The 23,193-nt window shown below is 43.2% G+C and overlaps 1 protein-coding gene across 1 annotated transcript in view; it reads left to right on the forward strand.

Moving 5' to 3' along the window:
- Positions 1 to 2,164: 2,164 nt before the first annotated feature.
- The window catches only part of LOC136763215 (serine/threonine-protein phosphatase 2A 55 kDa regulatory subunit B beta isoform), a 79,362-nt gene continuing 58,333 nt past the window's right edge, over positions 2,165 to 23,193 (forward strand). The window contains exon 1 of the mRNA XM_066717044.1: positions 2,165 to 2,455. Within this exon, the coding sequence (XP_066573141.1) occupies positions 2,377 to 2,455 (79 nt within the window). The 5' untranslated portion in view covers positions 2,165 to 2,376. The remainder of the gene's footprint in view (positions 2,456 to 23,193) is intronic.

Here is a 23,193-nt window from a genome sequence, read left to right on the forward strand (position 1 = left end):
TTCTGTATGAAGAAAACAAAATGCCTGTGACAAATCTCTCTGCAAGAGGCAGCAGAAGTTTTCCTCTCATCTGCTTGAGCTTTTGAACATGATGACTGAGATTAATAGCGATTTTGCAGCCTGCGAATGAATTAACGCAATGGATTACAGTAAGAGCCCACTCTTGCTATCCGAAAGCTGTATAATTAAACTTTTACAAGTAATGATCTGGATTCCTCTTCAAGGCGCCCCTCCTTCCTCTTTTTAAGCTGAGTGTCTAAATTGTTAACATCTTGTCTTCCTTGTCACCCAGTCCACATGGAAGGCACATGGATTTGATATTTTTATGGGATTATAAGTGAGAACTGTATAAACTACCCTTAATCTTGAAGCTATCAGATAAATAGGTAGGTTAATATTCACTTATTCCGTTATCTGATGACCCAGATAATAATATATTTATAAATAGCATGAAAAATCCTCCCAGTATTCCCAGCCAACGAGGTCAACTTGTACACACAGATTCCAAGAATTTACATTTTTTTTTGTGCGTAGATAGTGTTCTTTATTAATCTTATTCATTTCAGTTACCAGTGACCCTGCAGTCATAAGTGTTCCATCTGCAAAGGAATAAACAAGTCACTGTTACATACCAATACACAGTATACACACTTATTAATTATATATATATGTGTGTGTGTGTGTGTGTGTGTGTTTGTTTGTTTTTAATGTATTTTTTTATTGTATGATGAGGTAGGCAAAATATTGAAGCTTTATTTATTTCAAAATGTGTAGGGGTGTCGTGTGGATCCCTATAGAAGCTTGCTTCTAAACCACAAATCCTTTTTCAGTCTCACTAACATAAACGAGGTTAGTTTTCATTTTTTTCAATGCTTGTCAATATCAGCCTTATGTTGGCACACCCTTCAAGAAGAATCAAATAAACCATCTCAAGATATGGCCTATTCCATAGAAATGCATTATATATTATTATTCTTCAATGCCGTGTGACATAGAATGATCAATCCCTTTACAAACATTGAAGAACACTGTTTGAACAGCCTGACACAAACAGGCCTCCAGTGCCCGAGCTGTTTTTCTGTGGAATTATAATTTACATAATTATGTTTAATTAAATCCAGATCTATAGGCATCTCCACTCTCCTTGTTGCAATTAGCAGGTTGATGCGAAGCTCTGGTTTCAGACCCTGTCCAGGGTCTTCCTCCTTCCCAAGCCCATTTATCCATTGATTTTTAATTTGCATGGCTTTTCTCCTGAAATATAAAAGGTAGGCTATGGATTTTCTTCTGCTTATCATATTTTACAGGCAGCAACAAGCTCGATTGAAACTGAAGCTTCCTGCCACATGCAGCGCTGCCAGGGTTGAGGAAATATTAAAGATTCACAAAGTGCTTGTTTAAATCTCGAAGCTCTGTGGAGTAACTTGACCCCTCTCCCTCACCATTAGGACTTCTTCAAAATCTAGATGTTTGTCTTGCTTTATTTTTATGTGAAAATACATAAAACACACTATTAATTGTTGCAATGGCTTTGAGGATGTTGCCAACACTGCTTTTAATATAAGTACTGGATTCCACTTACAACTTTTCCCTTTAATCTTTTAAAGAAAACACTAGTTCTTCAATAACTCTCAATAACAGTCCTGTGCAAGAACTCACTGGCAGAGCGGCTGTGCAGTCACCAGAAAAGGAACCCATGCAACACTGGTATTATTATTATTATTATTATTATTATTATGAATGTTAATTTATTATTTGCATTATGGAGGTTGCTGTGAATGGAATGGGTTACAGTAGAAAACAGATGTTCCTATAGACAAGAGACCACAGTTTGTTTACTGGGAATCGTTTAGTAAGCAAATTCTGATGCTGTGATGGGCAAGAGCCAGTGACGGATCATTGTGTGTGTGTGTGCTGGGGAGAGGGAGAAAGACAGAGAGAGAGAGAGGGAGAGAGGGAGAGAGGGAGAGGGGGAGTCAGTCTACAGACACTATGACTTTAGAGGTTTCCTCTCTGGGAAGCAGCAGCTACAGCGCAGCGACGGCAGAAGCGGCAATAACAACAAGCTGCCGGCACCGATAGGCAGGCGCGCTCCTACAAATACCCCCCCCAACCCGCAAATCCCTCCACCACCTCTCCCATCCCAATTCCGGAAAAAGAAAAGGAAGAAGGAGAAGCATGGTGAAGGAGAGAGCCGACGTGCACGGAGAGCGGTCCAGTCCCCCAGCTCTGTTCGCGGCAGACGTGATGCCGTTGTAGGGCTGCAGAAACTGAAGCGGCTCTGTCTGTCTCTGTCATCTGGATGCCAGGATGGACTGAACAGTAGGGCGCTGCTGATTGAACAACCGAAAAAACAGAAAAGAGGACAAATAAAAGATGAAATGCTTTTCCCGTTACCTGCCTTACATCTTCAGACCTCCAAGTACTATACTCTCCTCCAGCTGCCACACGGAAGGTAGGGGACGCGGGGGGGATGCTGCCGAGTGCATGTGCGTATGTGCGGGGCGGGGGGTGGATGAGCGACAGGAGAGGAGAGAGAGGGAGAGAGGGAGGGGGGAGGTAATGACTGGGACGGATACAGCTCCCTGTGTGTGTGTGTGTTGCGAGACAGTGCTGAGACCTCAGGACCGGTTGCTCGCTCGCTCGGTCTGGGCTCCCAGCAAACATGAGCGGTCTTTACCGCCATAGGAGCCGCTTGCTGTGCGGGAGTCCGCAGCTGTGCACGGCACTTGATTGCATGATCGATTTTCAAGGACCGGGCATCGAAACATGCAAAGTCTCACAACAACGCCACCCCCTGTGCTGAGTAAACCAAATTATAATAGTCTGGGGGTTATTAGTCTTTTTGCATGAGAATGGCAGACTGCGTGTGCGATCACTTGTGTGTCCTATATAGAGGTCAGGGAGTGGACTATAGATACAGTGTATGAATCACCCCCCGAGTTGCTGGAGAGACATACATGCACATGCATTTGTTGCGAGTTGTGAATATGTGCTTTTAAATGGAGTGACTTCATTTCCCGCAAAGTAAAGTCATGCATAAGGCATGAGTGGTTTACCAGTGAAGTCCTAGTTACGGCGATTGCCCTTGATAGAAAGTAGTGACACCCTCTCTCTCTCTCTCTCTCTCTCTCTCTCTCTCTCTCTCTCTCTTTCTCTCATACACACAAACAAACTGATTTACAGTATTATTGTTTTGCGAGATTTAACTGATCTCAGCTGACAGTTTACGTTTCACTATTAACTTCGTCCAGGTGAAACAAACGTTTCTATTATTATCATTGTATTATTTTCATTATATATAACACACACATTGAAGAAATTTTAATGGGGATCTTTCATAGTCACTAAACTGATTGCTTTATATGTGTAGTCAAAGTCCCCCCAACACACTTGCCAAATTGAGTGCAATAAATACATGGGGATAAAGTGGCGCTTGATCTCCCGTTAATTATGAATACATTGTAATGATCCACGCAAACTGTAATATTGGTAATTAGACCTGGTCGACCCACTGCACACATTAGCGGTGTAACACTGCTCTGTAATTTTCAACATGTTTTAGTTCACATTGACTAGGAAGACCGATACTGTAAGCCTATGCTGTACATTATTTTTTGCATGTATTACCTTTATTATTGTATTAGTATTTTATTACTATTATTATGTACATCTTTGAGACCTGGATTTTGTGGTTAAGGGCATCTGCTAAATACAGTTAGGTCCATAAATATTTGGACAGTGACACAGTTGTCATAATTATGGCTCTGTACGCCACCACAATGGATTTGAAAGGAAACAATCATGCTTTAAGTGTAGACTTTCATCTTTAATTTGAGGGTCGTTGCATCCAAATTGGGTGAACAGTGTAGGAATTACACTCATTTTTATATGTGGTTCCCCCAATTTTAGGGGCTCAAAAGTATTTGGACAAACTAACAATCATTTATTAAATTGTGAGTTTCAATATTTGTTGCAAAGTCAATGACTACCTGAAGTCTGGAACCCACAGACATCACCAGATGCTGGGTTTCCTCCCTGGTGATGCTCTGCCAGGCCTATAGTGCAGCTTTAATTACTGTAGTTCCTGCTTGTTCTTGGGACGTTTTGCCTTCAGTTTTGCCTTAGAAATCAAAACAAACCAATCAGAGAGATAGCAAAAACATTAGGTGTGGCCAAATCAACTATTTGGTACATTCGTAAAAAGAAAGATCACAATGGTGAGCTGTGGTGGATGACAGAAGAATTCTTTCCCTGGTGAAGAACAACCCCTTCACAACAGTTGGCCAGATCAAGAACACCCTCCAGGAGGTGGAGTATCTGTGTCAAAGTCAACAATCAAGAGAAGTCTTCACCAGAGTACATACAGAGGGTTTACCACAAGATGTAAATCATTGGTAACCCCCAAAACAGGAAGACCAGATTAGAGTTTGCCAAAAAACTATCTAAAGATCCCTGTACAGTTCTGGAACATCCTATGAATAGATGAGACGAAGATCAGCTTGTACCCGAATGATGGGAAGAGAAGAGTATAGAGAAGGGAAGGAACTGCTCATGATCCGAAGCATACCACCTCATCTGTGAAGCGTGTTATGGCAGGGGCATGTATGGCTGCCAAGAGAACTGGTTCCCTTGTATTTATTGATGATGTGACTGCTGACAAAAGCAGCAGGATGAATTCTGTAGTGTTTAGGGCTACATTATCTGCTCAGATTCAGCCAAATGCTTCAAAACTCATTGGATGGCGCTTCACAGTGCAGATGGACAATGACCCAAAGCATACTGTGAAAGCATCCCAAGACTTTTTTAAGGCAAAGAGGTGGAATGTTCTGGCAGAGCATCACCAGGGAAGAAACCCAGCATCTGCTGATGTCTATGGATTCCAGACTTCAGGCAGTCATTGACTGCAAAGGAAATGCAACCAAGTATTGAAACTCACAATTTAATAAATGATTGTTAGCTTGTCCAAATACTTTTGAGCCCCTAAAATTAGGGGACCACATATAAAAATGAGTGTAATTCCTACACTATTCACCCAATTTGGATGTAACTACCCTCAAATTAAAGATGAAAGTCTACACTTAAAGCACATCTTGATTGTTTCCTTTCAAATCCATTGTGGTGGCGTACAGAGCCATAATGATGACAATTGTGTCACTGTCCAAATATTTATGGACCTAACTGTAGATGTAAACTCAACATGATTAAGTTGAGTTAAGTCAAGTCTTATTGTACAGATTCCCTTACAGTAGAAGTGTGAAACCAGCTCCCCAACCACACTCTCTCTCTTTATCCCTCTTTCTCTTTCTGATTCAGACTCTCTCAATGTATCTCTCTCTCTCTCTCTCTCTCTGTCTGTGTTGGGATAAAATGTGTTTCGTTGTTAAATTAATGAATTTAATGAAATGAATTGAATACACACACACAGGGTGAGTGTTTATAAAACAAGCTTTATGGGGGACTGTATGTGCAGCAGTAGTGCTCTCTCTGCTCTGTGATTAGTTTTTAATTATTTACCTTGCACCCTAGGGTCCCCACAGCAGGGTACCGTGGGTTTATTAGAGGATTTATTTTTTGTTTGACTTTCATTCCACAGAGATTACCATTATGAATTCACACATTTCATTGGAGACCAAGCACAACCATATGTGAAGCAGTGTAAGTTGTTTTTCTGTGAGCTCTGCCTGATGGATCATGGGAGCTAATGACGGTCTCTACATTACTTCTCACTCCTTCCAATTGGTGTGTAGAAGAAATGGCGCTATTTCATGAAAATTAGTATGAATACAGCTTGGGTAAACCTGCATTTGGATTTGCAACTTGGTTTCTTCTTGTGAATCCCTCCATCCTTAGTATTCTGTTAGTTTAAGAGTTCACTGCAGCCCCGAAGTGTTGAGTGGACTTTTTCAGGTTTCATTTTTGCTGTCACCCGTGGTAGGGGGTGCTATTATATAGCTTATATAGTCTGTAAGCTTTGGCAGGCCTATACCGCGTGAATCAAAAGATAACAAACCTCTGACGACCTAAAGTGCGAGTCTTGTGTTGTATTCAGACTGTGCACAGCCAGACACTGCCTTTTCAGGCTTTTAATAACTGGATTATTGTTTATTCACAGGGTTAAAAATGTTTTTATAACCAAAGTATCTAAATAAATTGTTAATTGTATTACAAATGGACACTTTCAGTAAAGTGCCAGGTTAATGCAGAGAAAGCCCTTATTTGAATTTGTTTAACATAAATATAAATTACTAATGATGTTTCGAGCCTAATGTTTTTCAGACTGAATTTTTTTATATATACAATAATACGTGGTGTGCTGCGATTGAGGTAGACCCAGACTTCTTTCTATTGGAAAAATATATGCACTTCTGACTGGAGAGTTATTCAGATATGTTGATGGTCTCTCATATAGAGGCTTGTTTCTCATTCTCCCATTGCCCAGAGCGCTGACGTGGTTAGCCTCATCTTCGCTCTGATTCAGTTTATTTGACTCTCAGCAGTCTGCGGAAAAGTCACTGGGGTGGCATTTCTCCCATACCAATAAAACCTCACTGCAAGTGCGTGTTGGGCACAGCATCAGAAAAAGCTGGCGAGCTGCATCGCAGGAGTAACCGAGCAGCCCTGCATGTATCTGGGATTGCTGTGCCTTGCGTTGGGTGCATGGGTACTAATGAAGAGTACTGAATGCAGTGACAGATTTAAAATCAGGCTGCGGGGTCTGCTGTCTGGCCACCGGTGCAGTGGTGCAGCTCGGCCTCCAAAAGCAGACCTGCCTACATGACCCAGACGAGTTGGCTCAAACTCAATGTGCAGACATGTCTGTGGCAGATCCTGGAGTCCAGGACCTAGTAGGGAATCTGCAGTGATGAGCTGTTAGGGGAGGCACCTCTGTGACTGGAGCTTTGAGGCAGTATTCAACAAACTGTCTAGTCTGGTGGTTTTCTGATCTGAGCTGCACACAGTATTTGATGCTGACTGACTCAAAACTCCCCCCCCCCCCCAACCCCCAACATGTTGCTGCCTGGTAATTCATTACGAGGGTTGCGTGCTTTACATGTTCGTTTCTCACCTGGTCTAATCTGTATTCGAGTTACTTCCCTTCTGTTCCAAATGCATTTGACCTGTCATATCAACACTGATGGATTAAGGCTTAAAATGCAATGATTATTTATTTATTTATTTATTCATTTTATTCAATTGTTCTTGGCTGTGCAAAGCTGTGTGATTTGTGGATTCAGATGAGTTGGGGGGAAGTGGGGGTGGTGGAACCCATCTATTTGAAACATGAAGCTGCCTGATATGTGATCAGTCTGGGTTTTGTAGTCGGCCCACTTGAGTTTACTGCTACCGGGAAATGAATAGGAGTGAAAGAATCCCAAATAAATCAAAATAAAACCACCCTCTGCGTTGACCCCTGATTATGTTGCATTTGGAAAAACAACAACTAAACACAAACACACACAGGCTACAGGCATACACACCCACAACACATGCACTGACAATAACCTGCAGCATACTGACAGAAAATGTGCAGGTTGTGCGGGGAGTGGCAGGCGAAAGCAGTGTGAATTGAATGGGATGAGATGTAACCTGTATTGCATATTATGTAGGAGGAGGGTATTGCATTCCCCCCACCTAATTTACTAACTCACGCCAATGATTTGTTTGAGATGGAAATGGATACAAGGAGCTACCTTGTGCAGCTTGTTTGAGGGTTATTTTGCTAGTGGCATGGTCTGACTCATTCAGGCGGGGGTGTGTGTGTTTCTGCACAGTGCTGTGTAGTTGCCTTACTTACTACTTGGTCTCCCAGTTTGTGTGTTTTCTTTGTCTGTATCACTTGGTTGCAGACTCTGCTGTCCTGGACTATTCGATCTGACTGTTCCACCTGTTTAACCATCACACTGCCTGAGTGTAAACACACTGTTAATGTGCATTGACATTAGGTTTTCCCCCCTCTTTCTTTTTGTAATATAGTCCTACTACTGGTTCCCATTTGTCTCCAGGTCTAAACTTCCTTTCTTGTTTTGCCAGCAGGTGACAGCTTGTGTGAGTGTGGGCAGATGCTTTTGGTGAAAGGGGGATGGTCTGTATTACCACTGACCCTTTTTGCTTCATGGGACTTGGTGTCCTTTTATAGCTGTGTGGTTAAAAAAGAAAATAAATGAAAATAAGCTCTGATTACAAAATAGAAAAGGATATTGCATTAACGATTGTCTTCAATGCTCTTTAAGGTTAATAAAGGACGTGGCAGGCGGGCAAACTGGCTGGCTGGCACACTGCAGGTCTCTGGTGTGCAATACAGCAAGGTCAGCACTGAAGAAGATATAAACAAGCTGTAGGCAGACAGTGAAGAGAAGCCGAGAAGGGGGGGGGATAACAATAAGGACAATGTGATTGATTTAATTGCACGATTTATATAAAGGGTTAGTATTTGCTTAATAAGACGAGACTTTCCATTATTTCTCAATTCATCTCGGGTCTTGGCAGGCCATGCTATTTGTCTGAAGCCCTTGGCCGTTTTTTTTAATAATGATACATATTTTGTGATGTTGACATTTCATTTTCTATTCTCTGCCTAATGAACTTAGCCTGTAGTGTCACAATTTTGTATGGAAGTTTTAGAATTCAAAAAAGAATAAAATGAGTAAGGAAACAGTTTAAGTTATTGAAGAACTGCTTGCTAAATTTATCAACACAGGCTTTTCTGCAATAATACAGATTAGGGGGCATTGGAGCCTGAGAAGGAGGAACGGACGAGCATGTTTTTAACCCGAAGAGTGCCCAGTAAAGCATTCCAATGCGTGCAATATTATTCGGTTTGTGGTTCAAACCCCGGGGGATACAAATATAATGCCATTTCAAATTTCCTGCTCCTGCTGATGCCATCTGCAATAGCCTCATCTTCGCTCTATGCCAACGATGTTCATTTTAAAGTAGCTGGGCTGATCACCACCCTGCCTTGCTGTTCTCTCTAGTGTCGGGGATTAGCAGCTTCGGATGCAAGCTGTGCTGTGGAGTGCTGGCTTAGTGCGACTGACCCGGATTCCCCTCTGGGCACGCCATGGGGAGTGCACTCGCAGGTCTAGCACTGCCAGGGCTGCACTGCAGCCTCACACCAATGCTGTCCACACCCTGCTCCTTTCTCCTGGGTGAGCTGGGCATGCAGACGGAGGTGCAGTGTCCTCACATTCATGGAAGCCAGAGACCAAGGCCTTGGCTGTGTTAACATAAGCCCCTCCCCGCCCAATTCTCCACATCACCAACAGCATGTCACGCAAGACACGCCTGGCATCTCAGAGTAGTGCCCTGTCTCGTAAAAAAAATAAAAAAATAAAAAAATCTAAAATGAATAAATGAGTAAAATGGAGCAGAATGGCCCAGTTCCTTGTATTGCACTCAGTCGCTAGTGGTGTCTCAGCCTTATAAGCAATATGAATGTCTGTGTTAGGCCCTGCCAGAGACGCCAAGGACAGCAGGTCCCACTGAGTTGAGCACAAGGATGACTGACAATGGCTAATTACAAATGTGTTGTATGTCCTGAACTTCGCAGAGATGTTGGTTGCTTACAGACGGTTTGTAAGTATTTAAGTGTATCAAAGAACGCGCGGGGAGCCTTGGAAGAAAGATTACATTTTCCTTTTGACCGCTGGTCTGCTCTTTATTGTCTTCAGAGCCCTGCGGCTCGCAGTGGCCTTGTGCCCACCTGAGGGATAAAGAGGCCATTTCTTATTTGCTTTTCTCACCTCCTGGCATGAATCGTCAGTTAATAGAAGCAGAGTTTTATCATCACCTGGGGACTTACACTGCAATAAAGGGAGCTGTATAAAACTCAGGCAGTCTTCCAAACTTGCACTGTAGTGCAGTGCATAAATACTACAGTTATCACAGCAGTATTGGCACCATTATAACTTCCACAGGTGCCTCTGAGAGAATAATTGCATGGGGAGTCTCTGAGAGCAGCGCACATTTCCCTGTTGCTACCTGTCCTTATCTTGCCAGCTTGGCCAATTACCTTGATGTATTAATATGTCCCTTGAGGCAGGGCAATAAAAAGTGACACGATGGTGCATTTATTTTTCCTGAGTTTAAATGGCAGCTGGGAATTTTAATTTAAAAAATCATGACGCATTAGTAAATGAATAAAAGACCCTGTAAGGCAGCAATTTTTGAATGTGATTCGATTGCGTCTCCAGAAATAATCGAGAGCCAGTATTTTTAGAAAATGTTGGTGCGCATTCGTAGCGGTGCAGGGAGGTGTCGTGATTAATTACATGCTTCTTTGCTGTGCCTTGAGAAGCAGCCTGGCCTGGCCTGCCTCAGGGCCCACTCTGTAGAGCGACACTGGAGCCAGCATGTAATTTACCCATAACGGGTCTGCACAGGATTTGGGATTCACAGCGGGGGAGTGTAAAGAGTATGTAAGTAGTGCATTTGGAGAGTGTATGGAATATGTGAGAGTGTGCGTGTGTGTGTGAAGAGAGTGGGGAGTGTGTGTGTGTGGACAGTGGATATGCAGACCCAAAGTCAAGAGGAGCCAAGGAAAACATTTGGAGAGTGAGGGCGCTTCCCTGTGGAATTAGTTTTTCAAAGCAATAGATATCAGCCATCGTAATTCCCTCGCCCTGCAGGGGGGGCTTCTTGCTGCGATGACCTCTTTGGAGGCTCCGATTGATCTATTTTTAGCCAGACTTGTCTAAATGTGGTGCGTGTTTGGAAGCAGGAGTGCGGGCATGGTAGCGTTGCGGCTTGGTTGTCGCAGATGGCAAGTGCTGTAAGTGTGCGATTAACACTGAATATTTTATCAACATTGCTTTAATAAAGAGCAGCTCCGTACACACTGTGTTTAAAGTGGGGGGATATTTTATTTTGTGTAAAGGCCTGAATAGGTAATGGATGTCAGTATGAGCACCACTGTCATCAGGGGAGTTTGGGCCGGGAGTGCCTACTTGGCAGTTATACCTTTGTTATTGAATTAAAGTGATTTTCAATGCTAGCAGATGGCTATTAGTCAGGCAGACAGGTTGTAAGCTGAGACTCTCCTTCATTCCATGCACTTCTGATTTTCAGTGTTCTGCACTTGCTTTCTTGCTTGCTTGCTTGCTTACCTGGTTAGTTTTCCGCAGTGCCGCCCTACAATCTCATGAGGCTTTGCAGAAGAGTCCAAAAAAGGTCGTCCTGAGAAAGTGAGGAAGCCCGTAATTCTGGGATCTATTTTTGTCAGCAGCCTGCACTCAGAGTTCTGGAAGCCGGGGAGCGGGCCTGGGGAGGAACACGTGCAGCGTTCCCGTGAGAGGAGGCGGTGATGAACGATGGTCTCTGTAGCAGGAATGAAACCCACGTAGAGGGGATGACAATGCCAAACCTTAGTTAACACACCAGGTACTATTTTTACCCCTGAGCTCCCAGTGCACCTAGAGCCATCCCCGGCAGAAACCCTGAACAGCAGCAGACCTCATTACCGAGGACAGAGATATTCTGAATCGTCTTTTTCCGTTACTGAAGCCAGTGGATTAGTGTGCTTACAGGCCTGATTTCCCACAGAAGTTGTTCCTGTGATGTCGTATTTATTGATGTATGTATTTATTTGCTCTGGGCCCTGATTGTACCTTGGTTGGAGTTATTACCCTGGTTTCAGGTTTCAGATTTTACTTGTTGATTGATGACTTAATTATCTTAGCCCCTGTGCCAAACCCATGCTGTGGGATGATGTCATCTGTCTGAGTATGCAGATCAGGCAGGCTAATGAGAGGCTCTGGGCTCTGTCCCTCCGCACCCCTGCCTTCACACCTGTCTGCTCATCTGATCTCACTCAAAGATCAGTCTCGTATGGCACCTCGTCCTCTCTTGTCATAGGGGTCTGTCAGCACCAAGACAGGGAGGTCCCCAAGGACGTTTGCAACATGGAAAATACTCACATCTTGTATTTTTTGACCGAGTTTAGGGTTGTCTTCTAATAAAATAAAATAAAAATGTGAAAGTCAGCTGGAGATTTGTTTCAGTCAATAGGTTTCCTTTGAGAAATTCTTACTCAGCACCCACATAACTCTTGCCTTGGCTTATCAGCCCTCCTTGCTTTTTTAAAGCTTTGCTGCTGGCACCTGTGCTAGGAAGTAATTACTCATTAATTGAATTTCTGTTGAGGTTCAAGTGCTGCACTGCCTTGTCTGAAAGCTTTGCTCAGATAGTTTCACTGTGGCCAGGCACCGGGATTGCATGGCTGCGGCACAAGCAGCCTCAGACATGGCAGAGTGGTGGCTCCCAGCAGCTGTTAGCCCAATTAATTGCTGCATTCTGGGAAGCAGAACAGAAATGGTCTGATCCTAGGTTTCCCTCCAGTTCGGAGCAGCCCAGGTCTGACCAGGCATGCTAAGAGGGTGCAGCTACCTGCCCCAGAAACCATTCAAGATAGAGGATCAGAGTTTTTCTAGCATCTCTTGGTGTGAGATGCTTGATTTTGTTAATTTCTTCTCCAGGACAACTGGCTCACACCTGGCACACAGGGCTAGTCTCTGGCAGTTGCTGTATGTAGCAACAGAGCTCGGTGAAGTGAGGGTGCTCTACATATGTGTTTGTGTCATAACACACAGATTTGAGTTCCATCGATACAAAAGGGTGTGTGCAGGGGTCTTAATGTTTTATGCATACTAAGGCTGAGACATGCATGACTGACATGCCTGAATGGTCACAATCAAATTCATCCAGTCCGCTTTTGGCAATAAGGGAAAACAAATCCCCTGATATTCTTTGGGCATCTTTGGGCATAGGGCTTGATTATTATTAATGAATTGACCAAATCCATCCTTCTGTGCATCTCTGGGACCCGAAAAAAGGCTGTCTCACACACTCACACACTCGCACACTCACACACACACAATGCACCCTGTAGGATGTTTACATTTTGATCTTTATTTTGAAATCTGATTTAAGGCTGTTAACACTGTTGTCTGTGTCATTGAGCCCTGCCACTGTAATCCCCTTTTTTGCTTTCCTTAAGCTGCTGTGTGGAACCAGCATTTTGTTCTTCCGTGTGCATTAGGGATTAGAGATGATCCCGGCACGGCTGGAGAAGGATCTATAGGATCAGTACATTTCCTGCATCTGGGACGCTGATATCTACATATCAGCACTGTGTGCAGCTCTGGGAGGTAATGTGTGAACATCTGTCCTTGGAAAAAAATCCTGTCTGTGCTTTAAATTACTGACAACTGTAACAAGGAAGGCAATAATAATAATTAATGATAAAAAACAAACACATTTGCTAGAGAATGGACAAGGGCTGATGGATGGAAGAAGAAAATGTTTCAGTACAGAGTGCTTCAATTGGCAGATGAAAGTACTGACCTCAGGATTTGGAGGGACCATGCGTTGCAGTAATGAAGAGCCCCTTACAAGCTTGGGTTCACTCCAGGGCCATGGCCAATTCCCAGTACAGCTATTGAAGTTCTCTGCTAGATTTATATAGGCTTAAATCTGTTCAGTTCCCCAGATGAAATTTAGTTTGATGAAATTTGGGTTAGTTTTAGTGTTGGCTAAGACATTGGTTCAGGCTGTTGTTAGGGTTTAAAATAGGGTGGGCAATCTATTGAAGTAATGCAATAGTTTATTGTCAGTCATGTACAGAGCAAGGAGAGTTTTAAAGCAACTGCAGTGAGATCAACCGATCTGAATTAACTCTTTGTGGTGAGGGAATGTATGAAGGCGGCTCATTCGCCTCATCCTCAGTTCTTATTCTGTTTTTTCTGTGTTGGGTCTGGCAATGGATGATCTGTGTTAGGTGCAAGCATTACTGCAAGCTAAACCCAAGGAGCTCAGCATGTGCAAGATGGAGGGCTTTAAATGCTGTGTACTGTTGCTGTGGTTAAGTGTGTGAATGTTGAAACAATTCTTTAAAAAGGGACATCGCTATAGGTGCTGCAGAACCCTGTCCATTTCAGAGTTATGTGTTCCCAGGGTACTATTAGCAGGCCTGTGGAACCAATCGCTACTGCATTGTGGGAGAGAACGATGCCATTCCAAATGTGCTCTGTGTCATGTTTTATTTTGTTGCCTTTCTCTGCGTCCTTCTTCATTATCCAAATGCCCCCATAAAGCAGCTGGATGGAGACGGCCGAGATACTAATTTACTTTAAAATCTCGGCCCATCACATATCCACTGCATTATTAATTTGCTTCATTTCACTCCATCTCGCTTCATAACCTGCAGGACGATTATTGGAGCAATAATTGGGGATTGGTTTTAATTCTGACAGGGTTGGTATGCCGTGTAATAACCCTTGAAAGCTCATGACATTTCACAAGCCATGCCAGAACTCATCTTGGTCATCTACAGCCATTACATAAACCGTTTGAGCTAAAGACCACTGGGGCCTTTTTCAACACTCCTCGGTGTAGCTGGTCTCTTCAGCTTGGAGCTCTTACAGGAGATATTACAGCAGCACCGCTCTCATTGGGGGCGGGGGGGTGGGCTGGGGGAAGTTGGGGGAAATTGAGTTGCAGAATGCTTAACTTTAATAGCACCAGGAGCTCATAACAAGTGGTGATTGATACCCCAGCCCAAAATGAATCTGTCACATTGCTGCGCCCCGGAGATCAGTCTTTCAAGCGGCAGGGATGGCCAAGGGTGGCTCTGCAGTGAAGAGTTTCCTTTTTTGAGGAAGAGGAGTGGCAGGCATGGTCTCAAATAGTCTCTCAATCCCGAATGTCATTCTTCAACCGAAAGTTGGGTTTTTACCATTGCAAGACAATTCGACTCCCTGCTTCCCTTCACCATGAATAAACACAATTGTTTTCAGCTTTTCTCAGTTCTGCCACCCCTGTAGCTGAAACCTGTCTTTGGAAAGTTGGGTGTGGTGTCTGTGGAGGCAACTTATTCTGTTTTGGTGGGGCAGCGTGTGCTCTGGCCTGGGCTCCTCTCTTGGAGATGCAGCCAGGCTGACTCTCTCTTGCACTGCCTGCCAGCCGCCGAGCCGCTCCCCATCCCCACATCGTGACCAAGCTCTAGAGAGCAGCTCAGAATGGCTGCACCACCCAGCCCGGGCCTCATTGATCGCTGCCCCATTTACACAGAGCTGGATCGATAGCCGCCGGAGCAGAATATGTCCGTGGTAAATGGGGGGGGGGGTTGGGTATGTTAGCATCAGAAACACTCGTTGCTGAGCCCGAACAGCAGTGTAAACGGATCTCTCTACCAGCCCAGCTACACCTCCTGGCTGGCTCTGCACTTACAGGAGATCCTGAGCTCCCCTCTCCTCACACACACTCCCCGTATTGCCAGCTCTAGACCCTAAAATGTTATTGCAGGTCTGCGTTTTAAAATCCTGAGTCATGTTGAGCTGATCAAGAGGCACAAAGTACAAGCAGATTAAGGAGGAAGGCTAGGGCTGGAGACCATCAGCTAATCCTGCTGGTACCCAGCCCAGCCCTAACCCAGACCAAGTGCAGGGTGCTAGGTGGGAATAAGGTGGAGGTTGAGTCAGGGGTAGGGGTTGCACTCCGTTTTTGAGTGAGGGGTGTGCAGGTATATAAACCACCCTAAATCAAAATATATATGTGTGTGTGTGTGTGTGTGTGTTTATATCTGATATATTAAAGCAATTTTCAATGTGAGTAATAATACCTGGCAGGATATGAATGCTGTAATGGACTGAATGTCTTTGGTGAGACAGAATAATATCAGTGACTTACAGGTTTTGTACAAGCTTAAAATAAATTCGAAAGTTCAGACAGTGCACTTCTATTTCAGCTCCTCTGATTATATTTCCACCGTCCGCCTTTCTTGCGCCACATTCCAGTAAACCATTATCGATCTGTACTTTTGCTCTGGAGCTCAGAAACATTCCCAGTTGAGATTTCCGGCCCTGTATGTTCCAGGACACGGCCAGGAGAATCCCAGGAGAAGAGTGCTGGGGAGGAGCAGACTTCTTGGAAGAGTCTTGAAACACTGGGCCTTGTCCTCTCTGATCATCTTAGTGTCCTTCCAGTTTCTGAGTAGGGTTACCCTTTTGGGTATTGTTAGATTACGCCAAAATTCTTTAGGGTTAGGGGCTTAATCTTGACTTTAATATGTGTATGGATGGGCTCAGCTTAAGGGATAAGGTCTGGACTACACTAGATTTAAAGGTGGATTTGGGTTTCAGTCCAGTTTTAATGAGGCTTACAGGTAAAGGTAGGAACCTTCTGGCTGTAAAGTTAAATTTAGGTTGTTTCTGAGTAAAACTCCAAGCACTCTACATCAACAGACCATATCAATGAAACAACACACCAGGGTCTTATGCAACATTGTGCAGACTTGCGTGCAGCAAATGAGAAATGTTAATGTCATGCAAATGCAAGATAACACAAGGGCTGATTTCATTTGAAACTGCTACTGAGGCTTATAAATTGAAATCTTCTTCCAATACATTCCCTGCTCTACAGACGCAGTATGGCACTCCGCTGTGATAAACAAATTATGGTAATTGTGTGTACAGTACATTAAACACAAATATCCTCCTTTAATCCTTCAGCACTGAAAAACAATAGTTAAAGCAACTGCTCTGTGCTACACTATGGATGCAGTGCAATATGTATTATTTTGGTCCAAGGGAAAGAAATTGATTGACAGAAAAAGCATATTTTAAGTCATTCTTGTTGTTTTTGCCTAGTAACTGAAATTTTTCAATTCAATTCTTGCTTATTGCACAGATCCGAAAGTGTCTAAACAAGGGCTTTAATGACACATTTTCAGATCTTTAATTAGTACACGAACAAATCCATTTGCATGTCAGTTTGCATCTTTGCGATATGTGGGCTTTACTGTCATGCTGTCTAGAATGAAAGTCTTTAAAAATAAAGCTGCAGTTTTGGAAATGGGATTTGTGCTTGGAGGCAATCCAGTGTCACACTCGCAGCAGCACGTGTTTCAAAGTTAGCTGTGATAGCTGGCAGAGGTCACAATGCCTATTCAAGGCAGCTATCTGTTGGCCCTTCCCTCAGCTGGGAAAAACAACAACTTCTCCTTAAGACAGGGCGAAATCCACTCCATAGATAAGTTACAAAGCGTTCATACACAATTAATTTGTCCAGTGGCGCTTGCACAAGCACAGGTGCTGCGAGGGAGAGAGGGTAGGTGTGGGGTGGATGCACTTGATAAAGTATATGTTGGTGCTGTGCTGTGGTCTCCTGTGAGGCGCTGTGCGGTGTGGCAGGGTGCACGATTAGTTTTGTCAGCTGGAAATAGCTGGCCGCTAAAAACCAAGAGAAGAGAAAGGTCAGACAGTCAGCTCCGCACTGAGGATAAACATAACGGCAAAACCTCCATCACTGATATGGACGATGGTCTAAATTATACCCAGCTGCCACCATCACCTCTGAATCTCCCATCCTGCCATTTTTCACTTCATTGTGAAAACACTGTAAATATTCAGATGGTTTTGATTTCGCAGATTCTACTCTGCATTGTTTGTCTGACCCCCAAAGCTATTGCCACTTAATGCAGACTCATCCTGGACAAGATATTTTCTATTTATACAATACTTCAGTGAACATGCTATTCCTCACACATCCTGTACACATTTCACAGAACACTGGTTTAGGATAATATAGAATATACACTCACCTAAAGGATTATTAGGAACACCTGTTCAATTTCTCATTAATGCAATTATCTAACCAACCAATCACATGGCAGTTGCTTCAATGCATTTAGGGGTGTGGTCGTGGTCAAGACAATTTCCTGAACTCCAAACTGAATGTCTGAATGGGAAAGAAAGGTGATTTAAGCAATTTTGAGCGTGGCATGGTTGTTGGTGCCAGACGGGCCGGTCTGAGTATTTCACAATCTGCTCAGTTACTGGGATTTTCACGCACAACCATTTCTAGGGTTTACAAAGAATGGTGTGAAAAGGGAAAAACATCCAGTATGCGGCAGTCCTGTGGGCGAAAATGCCTTGTTGATGCTAGAGGTCAGAGGAGAATGGGCTGACTGATTCAAGCTGATAGAAGAGCAACTTTGACTGAAATAACCACTCGTTACAACCGAGGTATGCAGCAAAGCATTTGTGAAGCCACAACACGTACAACCTTGAGGCGGATGGGCTACAACAGCAGAAGACCCCACCGGGTACCACGCATCTCCACTACAAATAGGAAAAAGAGGCTACAATTTGCACAAGCTCACCAAAATTGGACAGTTGAAGTTGCCTGGTCTGATGAGTCTTGATTTCTGTTGAGACATTCAGATGGTAGAGTCAGAATTTGGCGTAAACAGAATGAGAACATGGATCCATCATGCCTTGTTACCACTGTGCAGGCTGGTGGTGGTGGTGTAATGGTGTGGGGGATGTTTTCTTGGCACACTTTAGGCCCCTTAGTGCCAATTGGGCATCGTTTAAATGCCACGGCCTACCTGAGCATTGTTTCGGACCATGTCCATCCCTTTATGACCACCATGTACCCATCCTCTGATGGCTACTTCCAGCAGGATAATGCACCATGTCACAAAGGTCGAATCATTTCAAATTGGTTTCTTGAACATGACAATGAGTTCACTGTACTAAACTGGCCCCCACAGTCACCAGATCTCAACCCAATAGAGCATCTTTGGGATGTGGTGGAACGGGAGCTTCGTGCCCTGGATGTGCATCCCACAAATCTCCATCAACTGCAAGATGCTATCCTATCAATATGGGCCAACATTTCTAAAGAATGCTTTCAGCACCTTGTTGAATCAATGCCACGTAGAATTTAGGCAGTTCTGAAGGCGAAAGGGGGTCAAACACAGTATTAGTATGGTGTTCCTAATAATCCTTTAGGTGAGTGTATACTGAATATATCTGTTCACATTATGTAAAAGGGGTTTTAAAGGAAGCAATCTACAGGACCTAACCGTATATAGAAAATGTATTCAGAGTGGTGAACAGCTGTTGTAGTACCACACTATGTCCAGAGGGTGGTGCTGTAAGATCAGATTTGACTTAATCGGCCTGCATTGTTGAGTAGTTTTGTCCACACAGGCTTGAGATGTAAAGCCTCTCTGACTGCGATGCATGCATGAGCTCGTTTCACATTTGCCAGAGTCCCTGCACAGCAATCACAGTGACAGTGATCGCTGCAGTTCTGTTTTGTGTCCAAAGAAAAACATTGTACTCTTCTGCAGCTCTGTGTAAACCTTGGCTTAGCTATGTAATTGTACGTATACCGTAAGTATACCGTGCAATTCACTAATTAAGCAAATAAATTGTTCAGTTCATCAGAAAGCTGGTCCTTAAGCTTAAGGGAATTAAGGCTTTAGTTCCAAATTATCTTACAAATAATTAATATTACCGAAATGCATTCTAAATTGATCAGAGATTAATATTTCTGTGTCCAAGTCCTTCATACGTTGATCATTTAAGGGTGGCTTATAAAATCTGCTGTATTGGGGATCTCCGTGACAAGGAGTGGGTGGCCTCGGATGGAAACAAATGTCCACCAGAAACTCAATTCACACCACCAAATGCATTTCACTGGTGATGCTATGTGCTGTGTAAAACAGGGCTCTGGTAGATGAAGGGTGAAAGACTAGTGCTTTACCACCTAGTACCCTAGATCATTAGACAGGATTTAATAGGGATTTAATGCTTGGACAGTTACCTTCAGTGTTTTGTCTGTGACTTCTGGCAACTGAGTGGAAAGCCTGCCAGCTGCCTTGTGTATAACAAACCTCCTGTGAAAAGATTCAGGAAGATTTGCTTGAAACCATAACAAATTGAAGCTTAAAATCAATACCCGGCCTCCTTGTGCACAAACTCCTCCCTGCAAACATACAAACTGAATATCAGGTAGTGTACCATGGTGCACTACAAACTGAATTAATTATTGTTGCTTAACATTAAAGGATGTGGCGGTTGTCGGCCAGTGAACAGAGTGAGATCAGTGTAGCTGGATACAAGACGCAGACTGACGCAGGACCCGGCCCCAATATCTCATCTAACTGCACCCCGCGGAGCGAGATAATGAATCCCTCTGCCCCGAGACCGCTCCCGTGAAGATGTACGTGTGTTTTCGGTGGCTGTGTTATATAAACTGACAGACTGCCATGGGCTAAGCACCCTGTCTCCAGCCAGCAAATGTTTTTTTCAGCACTGTGTCAGCCATATGGCAGCTTTCATTTGTATTCGGCAACACCGGTGTGTCCAGTTCACCCACAGAGGTGCGCAGTCCTGCTGTATGCCTGCCATCTCCAACACTGCTCTGACTGGGCTATCACTGTCAACCAGGTTTGCTTCAGCCGAATACCCCCTGAAGCTATTGCATCAGATGTCGCTTAAACAGCTTAATTTCTGAACTGAAATTATATTTTGACTCCTACCTCATTCAGGTATTGATTTGCCTTTGCGTGCAGGATATTCAATATGAGCTGTACTTCAGTCACTGCATATCTACTATATACTGTCCAAGGATGCTTTTTAACTGAGGGCGGAATCTATTTACTGAATGCAATGTACAGTGGGGGAAAAAAGTATTTGATCCCCTGCTGATTTTGTACGTTTGCCCACTGACAAAGAAATGAACAGCCTATACTTTTAATGGTAGGTGCATTTTAACAGTGAGAGACAGAATAACAACAAAAAAATCCAGAAAAACGCATTTCAAAAAAGTTATACATTGAGTTGCATGTTAATGAGGGAAATAAGTATTTGACCACTTCGACTCAGTACTTGGTGGCAAAACCCTTGTTGGCAATCACAGAGGTCAGACGATTCTTGTAGTTGGCCACCAGGTTTGCACACATCTCAGGAAGGATTTTGTCCCACTCCTCTTTGCAGATCCTCTACAAGTCATTAAGGTTTCGAGGCTGACGTTTGGCAACTCGAACCTTCAGCTCCCTCCACAGATTTTCTATGGGATTAAGGTCTGGAGACTAGCTAGGCATAATGCATAATGTTTCCACCTCCACGTTTGACGGTGGGGATGGTGTTCTTGGGGTCATTCCTCCTCCTCCAAACATGGCGAGTTGAGTTGATGCCAAAGAGCTCAATTTTGGTCTCATCTGACCACAACACTTTCACCCAGTTCTCCTCTGAATCATTCAGATGTTCATTGGCAAACTTCAGACGGGCCTGTACATGTGCCTTCTTGAGCAGGGGGACCTTGCGGGCGCTGCAGGATTTCAGTCCTTCACGGCGCAGTGTGTTACCAATTGTTTTCTTGGTGACTATGGTCCCAGCTGCCTTGAGATCATTAACAAGATCCTCCCGTGTAGTTCTGGGCTGATTCCTCACCGTTCTCATGATCATTGAAACTCCACGAGGTGAGATCTTGCATGGAGCCCCAGACCGAGGGAGACTGACAGTTATTTTGTGTTTCTTCCATTTGCGAATAATCGCACCAACTGTTGTCACCTTCTCACCAAGCTGCTTGGCGATGGTCTTGTAGCCCATTCCAGCCTTGTGTAGGTCTACAATCTTGTCCCTGACATCCTTGGACAGCTCTTTGGTCTTGGCCATGGTGGAGAGTTTGGAATCTGATTGATTGATTTGCTTCTGTGGACAGGTGTCTTTTATACAGGTAACGAGCTGAGATTAGGAGCAGTCCCTTTAAGAGAGTGCTCCTAATCTCAGCTTGTTACCTGTATAAAAGACACCTGGGAGCCAGAAATCTTGCTGATTGATAGGGGATCAAATACTTATTTCCCTCATTAACATGCAAATCAATTTATAACTTTTTTGAAATGCGTTTTTCTGGATTTTTTTGTTGTTATTCTGTCTCTCACTGTTAAAGTACACCTACCATTAAAATTATAGACTGATCATTTCTTTGTCAGTGGGCAAACGTACAAAATCAGCAGGGGATCAAATACTTTTTTCCCTCACTGTACATACATAGATAGATTCCTCCATCAGTTGAAAAGCTTCCATGGGCAGTAGTGCAAACCAGTATGGGGATGTTTTCATACTTCTATGAGTGGTAATTTCTTAGTTGTTTCCCTGAAGACTTCCTCATCCATGCTGATACCTGGGGCAAAAGCCATGCTGCTGAATTTATAGCTTCATATTTTAATACTTTATCCCCAGCAAGCTTCCATCCCCTGCAGGTATCTGGGAAGCATCCCCTCTGTGATTATAGTTGGCAGCTGCATAGCCAAATGGGATTTCCCAACAGGTCCAGGCCAAGTATGAGACTGCACTGCTATCAACCTGGGCAGGAGGATGCTGAGACCAGATTACAGAAATGTCTTTGAGAAGACTGTCACTTCAATATTTAATGTTTTATGGTTTAATTGCATGCAAAAGGACACTATTTAATTTAGTGACACATGAAAAATACCCCAAAGTTACAATACAGAGTGAAAATTATGTATTATTTCTTTAGATAATTATTATTATTAGTCTGCATTAATGAATAATACTAATGATATTAATACATTTATGATGGTTTCGGGTTTGTGTATGATAGTATTATCAGAGTTGTAGTTGTGACATACCGTGGTAATTATTTTTTACAAAATTAGTATGGTGTTGTGTGATAATAACATTAAATACAGTGTAAAATCACAAGTGTGATGTACAGTGGGATTAACACGGGGAAGTAGTGTGGTGTGCCATGTTAAAATCAGAGTACAGTGTGGTGTGGTTTAAGTGGAAGCGACAGAGGACATGTGAACATTTAGGACTGATTATGTTGCAAGACAGTATTGATGGTTTGCACTTTGAAACTTAATTATATTTATAGTAGCTCCCTTATTTTTAACTTGAAAACTGACACAGTAAAGTAGTGAATTTGTACCTTATTTTTTCCGTGCAGTCTCCTATTTTAATTTAATTATTTTTGTATAACTACAGAGGCTGTCATTCACAATGCTCCTGATTTGATAGTTGACGGGATTCTGTTCCTGAAATAGACCCTTTTTCCATTTCTGTTTCCAGTTTCATCCTACAGAGGGCGTATTTCCCTTTGTCCAGAACAAGTAAAGTAAATTTGCTGCAAGTAAAATATGAACATTTCAATCGCAGAGAATGAGTCTGTCTGTCAATATTGTAAACTGGGTGTGAAACGGGTATTTGTTCATGCGTTTTGGTTATTGTTAATGACTGAAATTTAGGACATCGTATAATGAATAAATAACATTAATATTATGCTTTTACTTTTTAATGGTCACTTATTCCTTCTATTTTTGTAATCAGGTTTGCTACATTTGGTTCACTTCTAATCATAAGCAGGCAGGGTTGA

This window comes from Amia ocellicauda, chromosome 11 (assembly GCF_036373705.1).
Source record: "Amia ocellicauda isolate fAmiCal2 chromosome 11, fAmiCal2.hap1, whole genome shotgun sequence".
Classification (NCBI taxonomy): Eukaryota; Metazoa; Chordata; class Actinopteri; order Amiiformes; family Amiidae; genus Amia; species Amia ocellicauda.